Genomic DNA, 18,918 nt, shown 5'->3' with positions numbered 1-18,918 from the left:
GGATGGTCCATGGTTGGTGGTGAGAAGCTGTTTGAAGTTGGGAGGCTGCCTGTGGGCAAGGAAAGGCCAGCCACCCAAGACCTGTGAAAGAGAAATATCCTTATCTAGGAGAGACTGTAAATGATGCATTGAGGTGGTTTAAGTTGTAGAGCTGTAGGTGAAAACAAACAGTGTTCTTCCATTATCTTTTTTGGGGTTGGCTTGTAGCAGGCTTGCTCTGCTTCTCCCTGAGTAGTTATTTACCCTATTTATCTCACTTCATCACTTTGCTTATCACTCTGTTTATCAGACTGCTCTCATAATCTATTATGTCACTTACATAGGTAATTTACACCTGTAAGATTTATGATCAAATTCACACCAAACCTCTCTACCTCAACTCTTCTTCCCATTTTGTAATCTTCCTCATAAGAATTCCCTGTATGATTTTCCTTCACGTATCTGTCTGACAATGTGGGCTGTGACTCACAAAAGCTCATATTGAAGTAAAAGTTTTTAAAGAAGCTACTGTTTTTATTTTAACCCAACAGAGTAACACAGCTACCCTCTTGCAATCACCATGGAAGGCCCTGGTTATGAAGACATTTTTGCCTGTTTCTTGGCTGGTGTGGGAAAAAAACAGCTTGAGTGCATAAAAAGAGGGTGTGTGCACAATGGGGTCAATAAGCATGGCAGGGATGTATCAGAGATTCACCTTTGGGCTGGACTGTGTTCCTAGCCGCTGATTGTTTATTGCTGTTGTGTCATGAGCCCTGCATAGAAGCTGCAATATATATAGCAGGTATTTCTAACAGCCTCTAGATGGCCTTGCACTCTACTGAATGTTAAATGCTAAGAAATTGTTTAGATTTTTTATTCCAGTATTTGCCCTGACCTGGGTAATCAAGGATAGCCCGATCTTGGAAGATAAACAGGGTTAGCCCTGGTTAGTACTTGGATTGGAGACCGGCAAGGAAATCTAAGGTTGCTACTCAGAGGCAGGCATTGGTAAACCACCTCTGAATTGCTGTTGCCTTGAAAACCCCATGGGGTCACCATAAGTTGACTGTGACTTAATACCAATGAAATAAAATAAAATTACAGTATTTGAAAGGAAGCATGAACGAAAGAAAGAGACACAGGTGCACATACAGGAACAACAGCTTATCAAAGAACAAAAACTGCAAATAACACTGTATAAACTGCTTACAGTAACTAATACAATGGACAAAAAATTAACTATCCATTTCATCACAGGTTTGAAATCTAGCAGTCAACTAGGAAAATTGATGAAGTGGATTTATAAGGAACTATTTTTTAATTTTAGTAAGTGCTCCAAGTGTTGTGCCCAGTTTAGCAAGGGAAACCCTGAAATTTGACTAGAGAAAACAAGGCTCTAGCCCTGAGGCTGTTTCTCTCCATAATTTGTGTTTATTTTGAGGCCACAGTCAAAGAAAATTGCTAACAGATGTAGTGACCCAAATGGGCGTGTACTGAGAGTTCTTCATCTCATGTATATGCACCTGAGAGTGTAAAGGTGATAGGAAATGAAGTAAAAAAATATACACCAATAGTTATTGACGGCACTAACCTAGATGTGATGTGACGTCTATGGGGCCACTGTCAGGATGCGGCGGCCATTTTAAAAAGATTTAAAAATGCCACAAGGGCTCTTACTTCTTTCTCCTGCAGCTTCTAAAGTTCCAAAACAGCTGTGAGGTGGGGGATGGATTTCAGACATGGGATATCTCCCACCCCCATAGCCACTTCTGGGAACAGGGTGCTGGACTAGAATGACGTCATTCTGAGCAGCCAGGCCATTTTTAAGTTAAGTGGCATTCTGCACTTTGATTTTTTTTTAAAATGGATGACAATAGGACTCATGCACAGAATGAACAACATATGACCAGTTTTGCTTGATCCCCAAAAGAATGAGGAACAAGATAATTTATAAATATAGTTTACAGATATTAAAGTCCATCTCATATTAACCAAGATATTTACACTGGTGAACACAGGGACTACCTTGGGTTTTTTCACAGTTCATAGCTGCAAGAAAATCTTATAGCCTGTAATCTAATGAACTGTGTTACACAGGGGTATGGTATCAGGATATCAGTTTGACGATGTTGTTCTCTCTCACACACACATGATGAGCCACTGAATCTTTGCACAATGTAGTACACAGGGAGAAGAAGGAGTAGCTCCTGGAATTAGGCAAACGTGTTCCAAAATTGCTGCAAAAACCCAAAGGAAACAGTCTGTGAACTACAGGATAACACTTCATTCAATTTCTCCCCCTCTTTTATATTTCTACTTGTTATATTGCAAATAAAAATTTCAAGAGTTTTGCTTATCAATGTTTTGTAAACAGTAAACCCCCCTAAAATGTAAACAGTACATCTTGTAAGTGCCTATTGTTTTGCTGCTAGCAAATATGCAGTCCAGTCTCTTAACACAGCAAAAATAATTCAGAAAAAGTCTGTGGTACAGTTACTTCAATGTTCTCTGAACACTGTGCTACTGAATTACTTTTGTGAATACTTTTATTCGAGTATTGCAATAATGTTAAGGCAATATTTTCAAAGAGCATCAAAGAGAACACAATGAGTTCCTCTATACTGAGAAACTACCTTTGGAGTATGTCATTATTCAAAAAAGGCAAATGGTTCACAAAAAAAGTTTGAAAGAAGAATTCTGGAAAAGAAGAACTTGGAAAGAAGTATTGGCAAAGGTAAACTTAATTGGAAGCTCAAGGAACTAATGGACATGGGAGGGAAAAGGGCACAACTCTTCCCACAAATATCTGCTGGGTCAGATAGCCTTTGGAGTGCTTCCTTCCATGCTGGAGTTCAGAGTGCTGTGTCCAAACCAAGACAGAACAAGTGATTTTGCAACTGCTCTGGTTTCATAGGTAAACTAGATTTCAAATTAAGGCATCGTTATTCACGCCTAGGTTATCTATGTTCTTTTGCTGAAAAACATCTTTTTTCACACCATGATGGAAAACATGCATGGCTCTACATAGGATTCCTCTTTCTTTCTCAGAGATGGGTTTTTTTCACAAAGCCTCTGAATCTCTAGGATCATGAGACAGTGATGGTCCTACCATAGACACCCTTCACAGAGTCCAGAATTTTCAGTCATAAGGTAGAGCAACTAGTGTAGCACTAGGCATGTATTTCTAACATGCAAATTATAAAATCAGTAAAAGAAATTCCGCATATATACAAAACAAACCCCAAGTCAAGCTCTCTTTGGTACACACACTCCTAGCCCTACCAAGTTCAAGTCATGGCTCTGCCAACACGTTACCTTAGGCAGGGAGCAAGAGAGAAAGGAAGGGGATCAACAGCCTACATGGGGCAAGCACAGTTTTCCAATTCTTGTGTGTCCAGGGCCTGAGGCAGCTGGTGGCTCATTGGAGGATGAACTAAAACACTGGAAAAGGAGGAACACTGGCCTCAGATTCATCTTTGGACCAGCTTTTCATTCTGCCCAGAGGCAGCTGAAACAAATCTTTAGCCAAATCCAGAGCTCAAGACCCACATGCTTTGCTTGCATTAATCCAGCAACCATCTCTAGGTCCACATTTTGAGACTGAAAGATGAAAATGAAGGGAAGAATAGAACAAAACTGGGGGAGGGGGAGAAGGAGACCACTGCAGGTTTTGAATGCAGGATAAATCATCATGATGGTTAAGGAAGTTATTGCTTACAAAACCAGGTTAGGACAAAAGTTACTTAAATAAAAAACAATGTTTACTGATGACTAAGTTTCCACTGCTGCCAGTGAATCTGATATGGGGTGCTCCAGCTCAGCTTTTAATATAATGCAGTAGTTGTAAACAGACTGTTAAAGGATCAACTGGGGGGAGGGGGACTCTTTTTGGAACAAACCCAGGGAGAAGTCTCTAAAAATTGAAGGTGGGAGGGGGAGATGTCACACCATCTCTCTTCTCAGCCATGTTTAAGATCATATTTTGCTCCAAAGCAGCATTGCTATGACAAAGGGATCCATCCTGGAGGTCACATGGGCAGTAACCTCTCTTGTTTCTCGTTGATCTGGTTAAGAACATCGATTGTCTCTCTGATTAAGGCCTCAAAAATCCCATCTGCCAGTTGCATCTTCACATATAGCTCATCTTCATCATAATTCACCCATTGAGCTTCCTCTTCATGCAGTTCCTGAACCTTAAAATTATAGAGAGAGGGAATAGGGGGGAAAGTCACTATGGTTAAATAGACGTTGCTTGGTATGCATTCTGATAATCAGCTATGGCTGCCTTTTCATTCTCTATGACAAATCACAACAAAGTAGGTGACAACGAGTGTGCTGTTAGTGGTTAGAGTACTGGCCTAGGATCTGGGGGAACCAGATTCAATCTCCATTCTGCCATGGAAGCTTGCTGGGAGACCTTGGGCCAGCCACACACTCTCCGCCTAACCTACCTTCACAGCATTCTTGTGAGGATAAAATAGAGAATGATGGAAGCCACTTCGGGTTCCCGTTGGGGAGAAAGGCAGGGTATAAATGAAGTAAATAAATAAACTTAACAATTGACATCAGGAGTGATATAGTTGTTTAAATCAAGCCTTGAAAATGTTGTTATAATAATTCCCACTTATTAATAACTACTTTCTTCCTCTCTAGCATGTTAGGTCAGCTGTAGTGTTGCACGTACCATACTGAAAGTATATGGGTTGGATCCAACCAGATTTTCCGCTGGTGAAAAAAGAAGAAAGGGGTCAAAAAAGGGGATCAAAAAAGACTGTTCTGGGGATCATGGGATCTCCAAGGACAAAAACCACCTAGGACAGGGCTGCAGGAAGGAGCGGAAGTCAATGAAGAATCTGGCTGTATCCAACCCTATGTCTTGAAAACAGACGTAAGCAATCTTGGGGATTTGCTACTGGTCTCCTGCAAGCCCATAATATGCTGTCCAATACAGTTTCTCCGTATAATGTCAGCAGATTCTTCTGACAAAGGTAAACCCCTCCTAACATTCCCCACTTCTACAAGCAACTATTATGTCCCTCTAATTAAAAAAAACTCCACAGTCTTTGCTATTCATTGTTGGCCAAAGCCATTCTCCTTAAACAACTCTCATTGAAATGAAAGAGACTCAACAAGACTTATCTTCGGCAGGATCTTGTCTATGCTTTGATAGGTAAACATGGAGAGAGAGATTACTTATAAATTACATGGAGATGAATTGTACATTTTTTTGTCTGAGAACTGAGCAACACTTCCCATAGGTACTTATTTCTGGATACAAGTTTTGTTTTTTTTAAATCTACTGACCAGTATACGATCCACTCGGTGATGTTTTTTGTTTCCAGATTCCATTTTTTTTTGCCATTCCGTTTTGTTATTTGGCTCCTTTTTCAAATTTAACAGCTTTAGCACCTCGGTTGCTATGAAGCTCTAAAACACAGTAGACAAACATAAACAGAATTATTTGAAGGAAGTGCTTTCTATTTCTAAAAGACATTTCTGAGATGGAAGATCTTTTTTAAAGGGAGTATGTATTTCTAATTTAATTTAATTTAATTTATTATATTTATATTCTGCCCTCCCCGCTTTCGCAGGCTCAAGGTTAACAAATACAAACACCATTAAAAACATTTAAAAACATTAAATAATACATTTAAAACATTTAAAAACATTAAATATTACAGTTCATGCTGCACAGTGGTTCATACATGCCTCTGTGTTCGCATAGGGGCGATGGTTTAACCCCCCCTTCACGGGGGGTGCACTGCCCGGCGTCAGCCATATGCCTGGCGGAATAGCTCTGTCTTACAGGCCCGGCGAAATGCAAGCAAATCTTGCCGGGCCCTTGTCTCACAAGACAGAGCATTCCACCAGGTCGGGGCCAGGACCGAAAAGGCCCTGGCCCTGGTCGACGCCAGGCGGGCCTCCCTAGGGCCAGGGACACTTAAAAGATGTTTTCCACCAGAGCGGAGAGTCCTCCGGGGCTCATATGGTGAGAGACGGTCCCTCAGATACGTCGGTCCTAGTCCTAGGCTCTGGAGATGAGGTACCTGTTAGGGTTCTAAAATGAGACATGTTAGCCACACAGTACGACTTGGCTGTTCCCCTTCAGTGTTAGTGCTAAGTGCTTCCTCAGTAGTGCCAAGTTCCCTGTCTGTGTTTCTCCTGCCAATGAGGTGCACTGCAGAGACCTCAGAGGCACAGTTCTGTGCTGCACACCCTACTTACTCAACTATGGGGTGTCCTGGCTGGGGTTATGAAGTACCAGGGTTCAGTTTTGTCACTGCTGGGGAGGAAAATGGTTGTGGCTGTACCCAGCATCCTGTGCTCTTTTTGGGAGAGGGGGCACCTGGCATTTCCTGGTGCATGGGCACCTATGGGCTATGCTGTGGTTTTTGCTGGTGCAACTTTCTGTTGCTCTTGGGGGGTGTCCCTGGGCTGGAGTGGCTTAGAGAGCTGACTATCTCCCACCCTCCCCATCCCATCCAGTTCCATCTGGATGCAGGGATTTATGCCAGCAGTCAAACAGTGGGTAGCCATGGCAGAGCACTGCCAGCAGCCAGGCCTGGTGTGGCAGCGCCAATGTGTAGCTCCTACTTTTACCAGCATATCTCAGAAACACCAGCACAGCAGCTAGTCAACTCCCTAAATGCTTCCACCCCACCCCAGATTGCACTGACAGACTCCATCAGTGACAGTTTTCAGAGATAAACCACAAACTTTGCCTTAAACCCTAGATGGGATAACTTGTACTTCCATAGAACATTTTATGGCTTGTGCATGTAGAATATCAAGTCACTGTTTACTGCTTTCAATCGCGGACTGGATTTGGAAATGACGGAGTTAGCAGAGATGGCTCAAGTTACAGCTCTAATCAGAGATAAAACATGGTCTACTTTTATGGTTAACTGGAAACCCCTTATTGAATTTCTGTGTGAGATGAGGAAAAATGAACTGTTAATTTGTGGTTTTGATTTTTAAGAAGATAAATTTGGGGAAAATTATAAATAAAAGGGGGCAGTACTGAAAAGGTAAATTCTGGAGATATTAAAACGAAAAGTATAATGTTTGTTAAAATATGATAGGTGTTGTAGAGAAAAATGGAAAATAAAATATGTATTATTTTTCTTTGTTATTTTAAATCTTTGTTCTATTTTTTCTCTCTTTGTATTCTTTTTTCTTTACTTTTTCCTTCTATTTCTCTGCCCTTTTTTCTGGACTTTTAATCTTACTAATAAAAAAAAATCCAAATAAAAATAATATTAACAGAGCCAGGGCTTTTTTTTATGGGAAAAGAGGTGGTAGAACTCAGTAGGTTGCCCTCGGAGAAAAGGATCACATGGCTGGTGGCCCCGCCCCCTGATCTCCAGACAGAGGGGAGTTTAGATTGCCCTCCACGCCGCTGAGTGGCGCAGAGGGCAATCTAAACTCCCCTCTGTCTGGAGATCAGGGGGCGGGGCCACCAGCCATGTGACCATTTTCAAGAGGTTCCGGAACTCCATTCCCCCGCGATCCCCCTGAAAAAAAGCCCTGAACAGAGCAATCCTCAGCAGTGTTACACCAGTCTAAGCGCATTGAAATCAATGGGCTTAGACTGGTGTAACTCTACTTAGGATTGCACTGTAAGTCACAGTTCAACTTAACAGCTTCATTCCTACCTTTATTTCCTCAAAGTCTCTTGGGTTTTTTACTTGATGGAAGTAAACTGAAGTTACCCTGCAGGATTTCATCCATATGGGTTGGTTCAAATTTGGATCTTCTGCAAAGATTTCTCCCAAAATCTCTCTTGTTAAATCAAACACAGCCTTAGCAAACAAAAAATAAAAAGTATTTTAAATTTGCTTTTTGATGATATTTAGCATAGAAATGCTCATCATGCGGACTAGAAATTACAATTCAGTCTACATAGCAATTACAGCATTTTAGGGCCATGTTTCGATTCATTTCTCTGACAAGGCACAGAATTTCAAGATTTCCTTTCTAAGCTCTCTCTCTCAAGCTTATTCTCTTTCACACTCACTTTTGTGAGGCTGGCCCAGCGAGACTACCACTGCAACATATGCAGCACTGTGACCTGCCATGGGGGGTGGGGGAGGAACAGAGCGGTCCTTTTTTTTCAAAGGAACATGTTTTTCCTCTGTTTGCACATGGGCCTGAAAGCACACTAACTTTCCCCACCCTTTACAGCTGCTTGTCCCCAAGGCCCAGGTCATGTGAACACGAGTATAATTATGGTGTCCACCTCCACTATATTGGGGGATGATTCCAGTTCAGATTTCTTCCAGGAGACAGGAAGGTCCAGAATTCTTGACCTAGTGGATGAGAAGAGTGGTCCCCAGAGCTATACCTGTTTATAGATTTGGCTGCTGATGGCTTCGATGTCGTCATCTTTAAGGGAATCACTTAGATCTCTGGGAAGGCCAGCAGCCTGGAGACCATGCCCCAGCTCTTTGCACTTCCATAGTTCCTCAGCCGCCTCGTGCACCAAGACCTCTACCTCTTCTGCAGTGTGTGGGACAGCTAAGGGCCCTTCACATGGCTTGGGAGGTACTTTGGGAGGCTCTGTCTTAGGCAACACTACTGATTCTGCTTGCTTTGGAGGGAGTTTGCGAGAACTCAAGCCAAAATCTTCATCAAACCAATCTTGGTCATCTCCTAACACACTCAGGAATTCCTGGCTAAGCTCCCACTCTGCCAGCCTCTTGGCAAGCTCTTCTTGCCCACTGGCACCAAATATAGGTCTTTCCTGTACCATAAGAAAAAGAAGATTACTATTTTGGAACATGCAAGTGGTATGCATTACATTTAAATAATTGCCAGAGTTCAACAGGCTGTGATGCTGGGCAACATCACCCCACTTTTCAACAGTAATGGAAGCTGGGGAACAGCAGTGTTAAGTTAAACATATTTCTGATGAAATTGGAGGGCACTGTGCCACACACAGAAAGAGAAGCAGCTCTTTCTTTATGGTCTCACTTTCTGACAACACTTTTGAGACACTGTATGTGGAGCTATTACATTAGGAAAGGTTACAGCGGCAGCATGTTGCCCTTGAGCATGAGTGTGCGGACAGCATTCGCACACTTACTGCTGCATCTGATTCTGCTGCAGTCAAAAGGAGGAATGTAGATGTGCCCACCACAGACGAGCCGATTTTTTCTATTAACAGTGGTCTTTTACACACATTCAAAGGATAATATATAAGGATAATAATATACATGAAGAATAAGCAGAAATGCATTTGCTCCTGCTCAACAATCTTCTTTGCTTTTTAACTCTGCTGGCTGGCAAACAAACTAAGAGTCAGCAAATACATGGTATTTTGGCGCCAGCTCGCTCAACCAAACCATAAACCAAACGGTCAGATCCAAGAACTGAGAGGCCGCAGGAGGTTTCAGATGTCTTTCTCAAGCAGCAGCCCCTTATCCTGCATGGCAAGATGGTTCTGAAATAGTGGAGTCCCCAAAACAGTTTATGACATGGCACATGGGTGTGTGTGTGACGTGTGAGGTTCAGTGAAGTCAAAAATTGCACTGAGCCCAGGTCCCTTGGGCACTGAGGGGGAGGCCTGGCAACATTTTCTACTTCTCTGTATATACGTTTTATGGCTGAAGCAGCACCACAATAATCGTTTCTGGAACCATCTGAGGAAACGGTACTTACGGGTCTGGGACACAAGTCTGGAGAGGAAACTTCTTCTCCATCATCCAGTTGAGAACTTATTAAAATGCTCTGCAGGTCCCCAGCTGCCAACTTCTGCTCTTGGCCAGCAGCGAGTTCTTGATTACTACACTGAATTTTCTCATTCCTGACCTTTCTGATTTGCTGCAGCTGATTGACTGTGTCCTTCACAAACGCCTGCAGGAGGCTGTCTGTCAACAAGTCTACTTTTTCCTGTTGATTTTTGGATTCTTCTTCCTCGTGGGATGGGAGCCTAAGCTGTGCTTCTAACTGGCTCCTTTCTTTTGTGAGCAACTCCAGGAGTGGAGCTGCAGATTTCTCCAACACTTCTACAACACTCCTGGGGAAACACTTTTCAGTATACTTCTGCCAAGAGGGATGCCGTTGCTTCCATTTTTCAGGGAAGATTCCATCCAGGGCCCCTTGAGTAGCTGAAGTCTTGCTAAGAACATCAGAAATGGAGGCAGGCATGAGCCTGTTGTCATCTGCTGGGGACTTGAGAGAATTTACGACACTCTGTTCTTCAGCAAGCACTTCTTCAACAGCAGCAATAGTTTTGCTTTTGGGGGCAGGGAGTTCTAAATAATCTCCAGATGCTATGGCAGAGATGTTTCTTTGTGATTTATCTCTGAGAGATTTCTCACTTGCAATTTTCCCCTCACTTTCCTCTTCTTCTTTGGGAATTTCTCTGTACTTTTTTGTCCTCCATCTTCTTTTTCCTGCTTTATGGTTGTGATTTAGCTGAAGCTTGCAGAAAGAATCCTCATGCAAGTCCATGTGGCCACCCAAACTCTTAGAAATCCGTGAGATTTTTTGCGGAGGAGCAAAAATTCCATGTTTTTCTTTGCAAACAAAATATTTTATGCCATCATAAGTGCCATTATTTCTTCCTTCAGGCTTGTCTAATTCCACACCAGCCCAAAAACCTTTAGCAAAATTCGTCAGGCCTTTAAATCTCAACGTCCCAGGCTGGACATTACTGACAAGAACTCTGTCACCAATGCTGAAACCCTGTAGAGAATTTTCCTCTTCTTCTATCTTGGAAGCCCAAAGTGATGTATCAACATGTGCTGATTCTTCCTCCACATCACTGCGCTCTTTACTTTTCATCTGTTCTGTTGGCGATTTCAGTATTAATAATCTTTCTGAATGAGCGCTAGAAGCCACAGACAGAGCTTTGACGCTGAGACATTCACTTACTTCCTCATCACTTCCAATACTTGCAGATTTGCTCCTGGGAGTCTTTGTATACCATGATTTTTCTCCCTGTGACCTACAGTCTTCTCCAAGAGAGGACGCAGATGTGTCAAAATCATCCTTGTAGTATTCAGTATGAGGTACTTCATCATCTGACCTATGCTTTCTTGAGGATGACCTCTCAAAATCATTAGCATGCAGTGGCTCCTTGCACAGCTGCTCTGAAGGCAAGGTCTTATTTGGCTTATGAGAGGGCTGACCTGATGCAGCACATTCATCATCCTTGTAACTTCCCTCCTGCTTTGGTATCTCCTTTCCATCTTGAACACGTACAACAGCCAAGCCAACCTCAGGATAAACACTTGTCTTTCGCGAGACTGGCGGGCAGCTCCTTTGCTCTGTGTCCAAAGCAGAAGCACCAGGTCTTTCTGAAAACTTGTGAGTATCATCTGGCTCAGAGTCTTCTGATTTTACAGACTCGATGTCCTCTTGTACCACAGATCTGTTAGTGGAAAATGGAGTATCACAACTTGTCACATCTTCAAAAGTGTTCAGTGATGCATGCGATGTTTTGCTTAAGACTCCTAAAGCCAAGGACGGAAAACTATCCAGCATAACACCAGATTCTGCTCCAGTTTTTTGTGGGGCCTTGAGGATCAGGAATGGAATTTGGAAATGTTCCTCTGTCTGAATCTCTGCCTCAATGAATTTCTTGCTGAGTGTAGACACAGATTTTTCAGAATGTGGTACAGCACCTTTAGTGGAAAAAACTAAATATTTAAAACATTTCCCATAATAATTGCTATAATTTCATCCCATTAAAGAGTCAAAAGTTAAGAGTGCCCTAGGAAGGGCATTTGGAGCCAGAGACAAGAAACAAAAAGCCAACCCACTCCTCATTTCCACTGGCAAAAGAGAGGTGGAAAGGAAAGGAAACCAGGAGCTCTTTCTCCCCACTTATAGCGCTCCCTTGCAGCTCCAAGCAAACGAGTTCTGCTTAAGATGAGTTCCCCTGATGTACATCTGACTGCGAGTTGCCCCAGCACATGTCAGACATATTGTGTATTTGGGACCTAAGTCAGTTTAATCAACAGGATGAGATATTCAATAAACAATGCAATAGGACTAAGAATGGAGAAATCTGAAACTATGCATGAATCTGAAACAAGCATAATGAGACACATCAAACAATACAGAAATTACATAATAGGATCACACACATAGCAACAAATAGTACATATTATACATAGTAAAGGCAGGCTTTCCAGGTGGGGAGAATCAGTATCACTGTCTTGGCCAGCCCAGCACTAAAATGGAGCCCAAACAGAGAGAGAACGGTGGGGGAGGGAATTGGCGCTAGTGGCTTATTCAGTGCTACGATGGAATCCAAATATAGGGAGGAACAAATTCATTGCAAGGTGAGATGTGGGGGGAACAGCATGCTGTTCAGCATCATACAGAGTAAATGAACCCTTTTTTAAAAAGGGTATAGAATGGCACTATTCTCAAGCAGCAGTATGCACATACCAAAAATTTTCAGTTAATAATGGTAAAAAAACAGATTACCCTGTGCCATCTGGAATCTCTCTTACAAGTGAGAATTGACCAACAACTACAATGGCAACCTGACCACCACAGGGAAAATCTCCTTGTGTGGAATCAGCACTAGTTACATACCAATATGCTCTGCAATGGATTCCAGTGACCCCCTGCAACATTCAGAATCAGTTAGTGATTTCCAACTTTTTGTTGTCTCAGATCTAGAGAAAAACAGTGAAGAACTAGTCATTACAGATGCCAAAATGATATCATGCCATAGAACAAAACGCTGGATACAGAAAGATATAAACGGAAAAACTCAGAAGGCTCCTTTTCTGATAGCGTCATCCTAGTAGAATATAACTCTGCTTAGAATGGGACTGTCAATCATTCAATGCTAGTAACAGAGTCAGCAGCTCTTCTAGATGTCCCAGAGAGCTGATGGTGGAATAAGAACTGAAAACCAAGCCTTAAAAAACCCAGCTTTGTATCTAAGGGCCCACAGGCATTTCTAGCTTCAGATATCTCAATGTTGCCATCCCCATCTAGAAAATATTCCGTTCAAGATTGGTTTTTTTGAGAGGCAGAAGTCTAGGCGCTTGTTTTACAGAGGAGAGCAAACTGAGGTTCCTTGGCAAAAGAAATGCTCTCTTTAGTTAGCAATGGAACATACCTATGCTAAACACGAGACAAAGGGTTGCTATCTGACAAAGCGTGTCCCCCGGTTAAAATGCCTGATTTTTTTTGCAACGGCCATTTCACTTTGCAGTCATATGTTAGTTTTCTCCCCCATGAAAGGGCAAGAACTCTTCTGAGATAATGGCACACACCAAGAGCTAAATAAGATCATAGAGTCGCTTACTGCCACCACCACCCAGCATGGTGGGCAAAGGGAACAAGAGCATGACTTTCCACCCAGCATACCTGTCCTATCTCGGATGCCACCAGCTGCACACAAAGGAACGTAACAGTTCTATACACACAGAATCCAATATGTGTAGATCCATTTTCCAAATAAAAAATGAATCAACTTTGCAATCTTAGCTTATGCATGAAGGTTATATTAGAATATCATACCACAACGTATTAGGCCAATGGTGATGGGTGTAGGACAGTCATGTCAGGTGGGCACAATTTTGCTCCCCACCATGTGGGGACTGATGGAGTATCTTATTAGATTTATCCCCCCCCCCCCCAAATCACATTTAACTTTAAGCATTCATTCCTTTTACCTATGAAGTGGAGGCGGCTTGATCTTTGGTTTCTCCATAACAGAAGATGGAGTTTTAATTTGTGGTTTAGCTGTAGGTGTTGCCTCAAGATCCTGACTCAACTCTGCTTCAGTCTTCTTGATGAATTCATCATAACTCTGATATATTTTTTAAAAAGATATGAGAGGGTATAAGTTTCTGCTCTTTCAAAGTCTATTCTTATGGGTGGCTCAGCAGCCTGTAGATAATGGCATTCTTATAAATATTTTTTAATCTCCAGCATTCACTTTCTGGGGGTCAGAAGACGCTGCTAGAGAAGCAAAATGCAGGAAAGATTAGTAACCATCAGCAAAGCAATGCATACCTATTCAGTTTTCAACTACATAGAAGAATTGTAATTATCTATATCCACAAAAACAACATTCAATTCATTATTTTATTTCCAGCACATAACTACCCAGGGTCAGAAAATCTTAAGATAAATACTCTCTAATGCTAACGATTTAACAGTTCATTAAGACATGAATTTCAAAGGACACATGTCAACACTGACCTCTTGTTATTATGAGGTAATGAGGATCTTTCATATAGGATTCCTCCCAGCCATTCAGCTCCTGTTTAATGCCTCTTCCAAATGCTTCTTACCTCTAGCTGCTTGAGCAGGCTCGCCTCCTGGGCTTTCAGCCTCTCCTTGTGCCTCTTTTTTTGCTGCTTCTTCAGCTGGTAGACCACAGATTTTCTCTTCCGAAGCTCATCCTTCAGAGCTCGGATTCGGCTTTCAATGTCGCTCCGATCCGAGGTGGTTTCTGAGAAGAGAAGTTCTACTGTCATAGAGAAAGGGACTTCCTTATATGCTGCAAAACACAACTGGCTATAGATGATCGGAGAAAATCTCATGGTGCCATCTTTTACTGAAATCCACTTTTTCTATTGAACCCACCACTGAAAGCTTCCGATCTTCTGCCCCAATCTAAGGACAGGCCACTGCTTTTACTTATGTCTATCCCTTATTGGCTTCTCCTGTTCTTCTCTGCTTTGTATGACCCCTCCTTGGAGCAGGTCCTGACATTTGCTTGTGGTATAAAACACCTAAGCCCTATTAATACAAATGATGGACTGAAAGTGCAATTTAAACACTTGAGTAATGTTGATTTCTATCCAACTATGAGACCACCCCTTAACCTTCTCAAGACTGTGTCTTTTTAAACAGAACTGTTCACAATTTAGTCAATTCGATCCTGCCCACCAAAAGCAAGAATACAGTGGTAATGTTGTGAAGATTCCTAAGCAGAAACCATTGAAGCCTACCCCCTTCCATGCAATATATATCTAAGCAACCACAATACAATGAACAGCTCAGTTCAATACAATCAACAGCTGCAGCAATTAATAAACAATATAATAGGGTATAAATTGCAGAAATGTGAAAACACTTGATAGGCATCACGAAGTCTAATCCTTCCTTACCTGACTGGGTCATGGATAATGACTCATCAGAGCAACTATAGGATTCCTCCTGGGATTTTACTGGTAAATGCTGCTGCTCTCTACTTCTGGGGGTCCCTTTGCTGGACTCTTGCTTTGACAAGGATGTGCACCTTTTAGAAGGAAACTATTCAGAGGGGTGGGGGAAAGTAGTCTGGTTATACATTTTGTTTTTTAAAAAAAACTCCATGCATTATAATCTTACTTTCAACACCCTAATTGCAAGTATGGAAAACACCATAATTGCAAGTATGGAAAGTATTCTGGGGTCATAAAATCCTAGATATAGGATTTTAACATGGGGTTAGGTGTGATTAAGCTTTTGGTAGCAGATTAAGTTAAGAATTTGGGGGTGCTCCCAGACCCAGCCTTGTTAATGAATATGTAGATTCTAGGAGCACCTTCTTTCAGTTGCACCTGGCTCATAAGCTGGGCCTTATCTAGATTCTTCTGACTGGGCTACACTGATCCATGATACCGTATTCTCCAGGCTGGACTACTGTAACACTCTGTACATAGGGCTATATTTGAAGACATCTTAGAAGCTTCAACTGGTACAAAATGTGGTAGCAAGGCTCCTCTCTGGAGTCAGCTGCTTAGGGTTGCCATTTGCCAGGTAACGGAGAGGGAACGCCTGCCTCCCCCCACCCCTCAGCCGCCCTTGCTCCAGCAAACAGTGGGGAAGGAATGAAGGGGCTGGAATGGAATCCTACAATGTCATGACATCACTTCCAGCCATGTTGCCAGAAATATTATTACTGTGCAACTGGACGCTCTAGCTCTCACCCAAAACTCTATGGTTTCTGCTTCTGGAAATGATATGACATTGGAGGGTGCTGTTATGGTGAATCTCCATCCCTAAAATATTCTCAGGAGCTGACAACTCTATGTTCAGAACATTTAACTCCAGTGCTGTGTCAACTGCACTAGATACCTATTTGCTTCATGGCCCAATTCAAAGTGCTGGTTATTACCATTAAAATTCGTCATGTCCTGTGGCCAGTCCTTTCAAATTGTGTCTCCCAGTATATTCCCCTGCAACAGTTCCATTATTCAGGTAGCCTCTTCCTTAAGGAGCCTTTACGGACTTGAAAGGCTCATTTCTGCATTAGTTTTTAGCATTCTTAGGAACAAGTTCACTCACAAGTTTTCCTGGTGAGGCAGCAGAATCAAGTTCCTGTGTTTCTTCCATTTCTTCCATAAGTGTAGTGTGATCTGGGCTACCCAGCTGTCCTTGGACCTGGGAGATGTTTGATGAGCCAGGTTCAATAGCTAGATTGCCCAGTTCCTTGGGGACAGAGCTTTCACTATTTAAGTGAGAACAGGGCAACATGGAAGAATTTTCTTTGCTGGCTGTTTCTGTAATGAAATAGCAGACTAAGGTCAGTCAAGCAAGAACATCCACCCACTTCATGTCCAGCTGCAATGGCTCTATGTCTTTTACCCTCTTAAATCTACCCCCATTCTTGGATAAGAGATTCAAGTTAGTCACATTTTTTTAAAAAAACACAGTAGGGAGAGGTATTTGACAGACTCAAATGCAATGGAAAAAAATTATAACAATACACTGACTTCATAGCTATACAGTGATAAGCCAACTATCACGGCATTTAAAAGCAGAGATCCCGTGATACTCATGCATTTTTTTTCATCTTCAGGTGATACGAACAAAAAGAGACTGTGTATGTGAGTGGAGAACGTGCAAACAGTAAAAGCTTACCCACCTCTTAATTTCAAATGCTGCATAAACATAAGGCTGCTATTTCAGAGTTAAGCCTGAGTTTTCATGATGTTTGGGCCATTCAGACCACTCTCATCAAATTTCGCTTTTATTCATCCAGTGTAATACTGAATGGGAGACCACATTTTAGTGAATGTTTCAAATTAACGCTTTGGGAATGGGGTGTGTGTGTAAAATACCACACTCCCTCTTACTACAGGAAAACAGTGTATGAAGTAGCACAGGTATAGTGAGAGTGCTGGGCTAGAATCTGGGAGAACTAGGTTTGAATCTTCACTCTGCCATGGAAACTTGCTGGGTAACCTTGGGCCAGTAACACACACTCAGCCTACCTCACAGGGATGTTGTGGGGATAAAATGGAGGAGAGGAGAATTATGTAAACCACCTTTGGTCCCCACAGGGGAGAAAGATGAGCATAAATAAAGTAAATAAATAATAAAAAATTACACTCCTTCACACAAATATTTACATCGTAAGCTGGTAGGGATTTCCTTGGAAACAGTGATATCAACAAGATATATTTCCAAGCAGGCACACTCAAGATCAAAGGAAAAATGTCTTTAATAAAAACCCGAAGTTGTGGGAGGTTAATGTACAGGCTGCATAGCTGGCACTCCATTGGCAGAGGGAGTGCTGCTGACTACAGCCTTAGTCTTCCTGCCTTCAGAAGTCTTTCATTCTTTCTACCTTTCTGATCATTCTGGTCTCCTGCAGCCATTTTGAGCCCTTCTTTGTCCCAAGCAGCCAAAGCTTGTTTCTCTATCTGACGTATCTCTGCTTCTTCAGCATCTAGATGGCGTTTCCACTGCAGCAATTCTTCAGCATGCCGGCGCCGTTGCCTCAGTTTTTGCTCTTGCTTTGTTAAAAATCTGGAAAAAAACCAAAACATTGAGAAACCGACACCAAGAGTTGTAGCAGAAAGACATCCTATCTATGTTCAAGATAAGGTGAACACAATGAAAAATTATTTTTTATTCTTTTCATGATTACTCATTGAATATAAGAAACACCTGTGAAAATGTGCACCAGCTGACTCAAGCTTTTTTCCTATGTTTACACCATTTCTTAGGATATCATGGAGCCAGTGTGGTAGTGTTGGTTAGAGTGTTGGACTAGGATCTGGGAGATTCAGGTTCAAATCTCTACACCGCTGTGAAAGCTTGCTGGGTGACCTTGGGCCAGTGACACACTCTCAGTCTTGGGTCAGTCATATAGTCTTAACCTACCTCACAGGGTTGTTGTGAGGATAAAATGGAGGTTAAAAGAATGATGTAAGCCACTTTGGGTCCCCATTGGGGGAAAAGGTGAGATATAAATGAAGTAAGTAAGCAAACAAACAAACAAACAAACAGTCTGGAAAACAGTCCAACAGGCAGCATATTAGGTTTTTTCCGGTATGAGGCAATCAGAAATTTTTCTGCCAGTATCAATATCGAAATCAGTTCTCTTTTTAGGACAGAGAGCTTTTGAGCATTGATGTTTTCTAGTAAGACAATTAAGGGACCATAAGCAACCTTGTATTGTGTGATTAATTCTACATCTTTCAAGATCTTGTCCCAAAATAAGCTAAATTTTGTGGAGGACCACCAGCAAGGCAAAAAATTAAATGGGGTACCACAGCCCAACATCGACCTAAATGTCATGATATGGTATGATGAAGACGAGAGGGTATGAGATACCATTGACTTGTAATTTTGTCAACTAGTTGGTAGAAGCTGATTTAAGAGAATACATCTTCCAGATGGATGTCTAGTCACCTTTAAAAATATTAGATTTGATTGCACTCTGCCACATCTTAGTATATGAGGGAAGAAAAAAAGAGCTATCTTTTAAAGTTTTATATAAAATTGAGAAAATACCTTTACAACAGGTTTGTCTATTCAGTACCAGTGTCTCAAATGTTGTTAATTTTGGCAGATAGCTGGTATCTGGAATAAATGCAATAACTGCAGATACTGGAACCAGTAGATCCAGAGGAGTTAGCTGTGTTAGTCTGCAGTAGCAAAATCAAAAAGAGTCCAGTAGCACCTTTAAGACTAACCAACTTTATTGTAGCATAAGCTTTCGAGAACCAGTAGATTTTGTTT

General features: G+C 41.9%; 1 protein-coding gene across 1 annotated transcript in view; it reads right to left on the bottom strand.

The window, feature by feature from the left end:
- Positions 1 to 4,007: 4,007 nt before the first annotated feature.
- The window catches only part of LOC129330301 (centrosome-associated protein 350-like), a 78,609-nt gene continuing 63,698 nt past the window's right edge, over positions 4,008 to 18,918 (bottom strand). Inside the window, 11 exon segments of the mRNA XM_054980336.1 lie at positions 4,008 to 4,172; positions 5,284 to 5,406; positions 7,635 to 7,781; positions 8,324 to 8,722; positions 9,640 to 11,609; positions 12,532 to 12,614; positions 13,626 to 13,762; positions 14,250 to 14,428; positions 15,072 to 15,216; positions 16,234 to 16,448; positions 17,519 to 17,700. Coding sequence (XP_054836311.1) covers positions 4,008 to 4,172; positions 5,284 to 5,406; positions 7,635 to 7,781; positions 8,324 to 8,722; positions 9,640 to 11,609; positions 12,532 to 12,614; positions 13,626 to 13,762; positions 14,250 to 14,428; positions 15,072 to 15,216; positions 16,234 to 16,448; positions 17,519 to 17,700 — 3,745 coding nt within the window.

Source organism: Eublepharis macularius, chromosome 5 (assembly GCF_028583425.1).
Source record: "Eublepharis macularius isolate TG4126 chromosome 5, MPM_Emac_v1.0, whole genome shotgun sequence".
Lineage (NCBI taxonomy): Eukaryota > Metazoa > Chordata > Lepidosauria > Squamata > Eublepharidae > Eublepharis > Eublepharis macularius.
The sequence above is the reverse complement of the archived record's forward strand: the minus strand, read 5'-3'. Positions and strand labels throughout refer to the sequence as shown.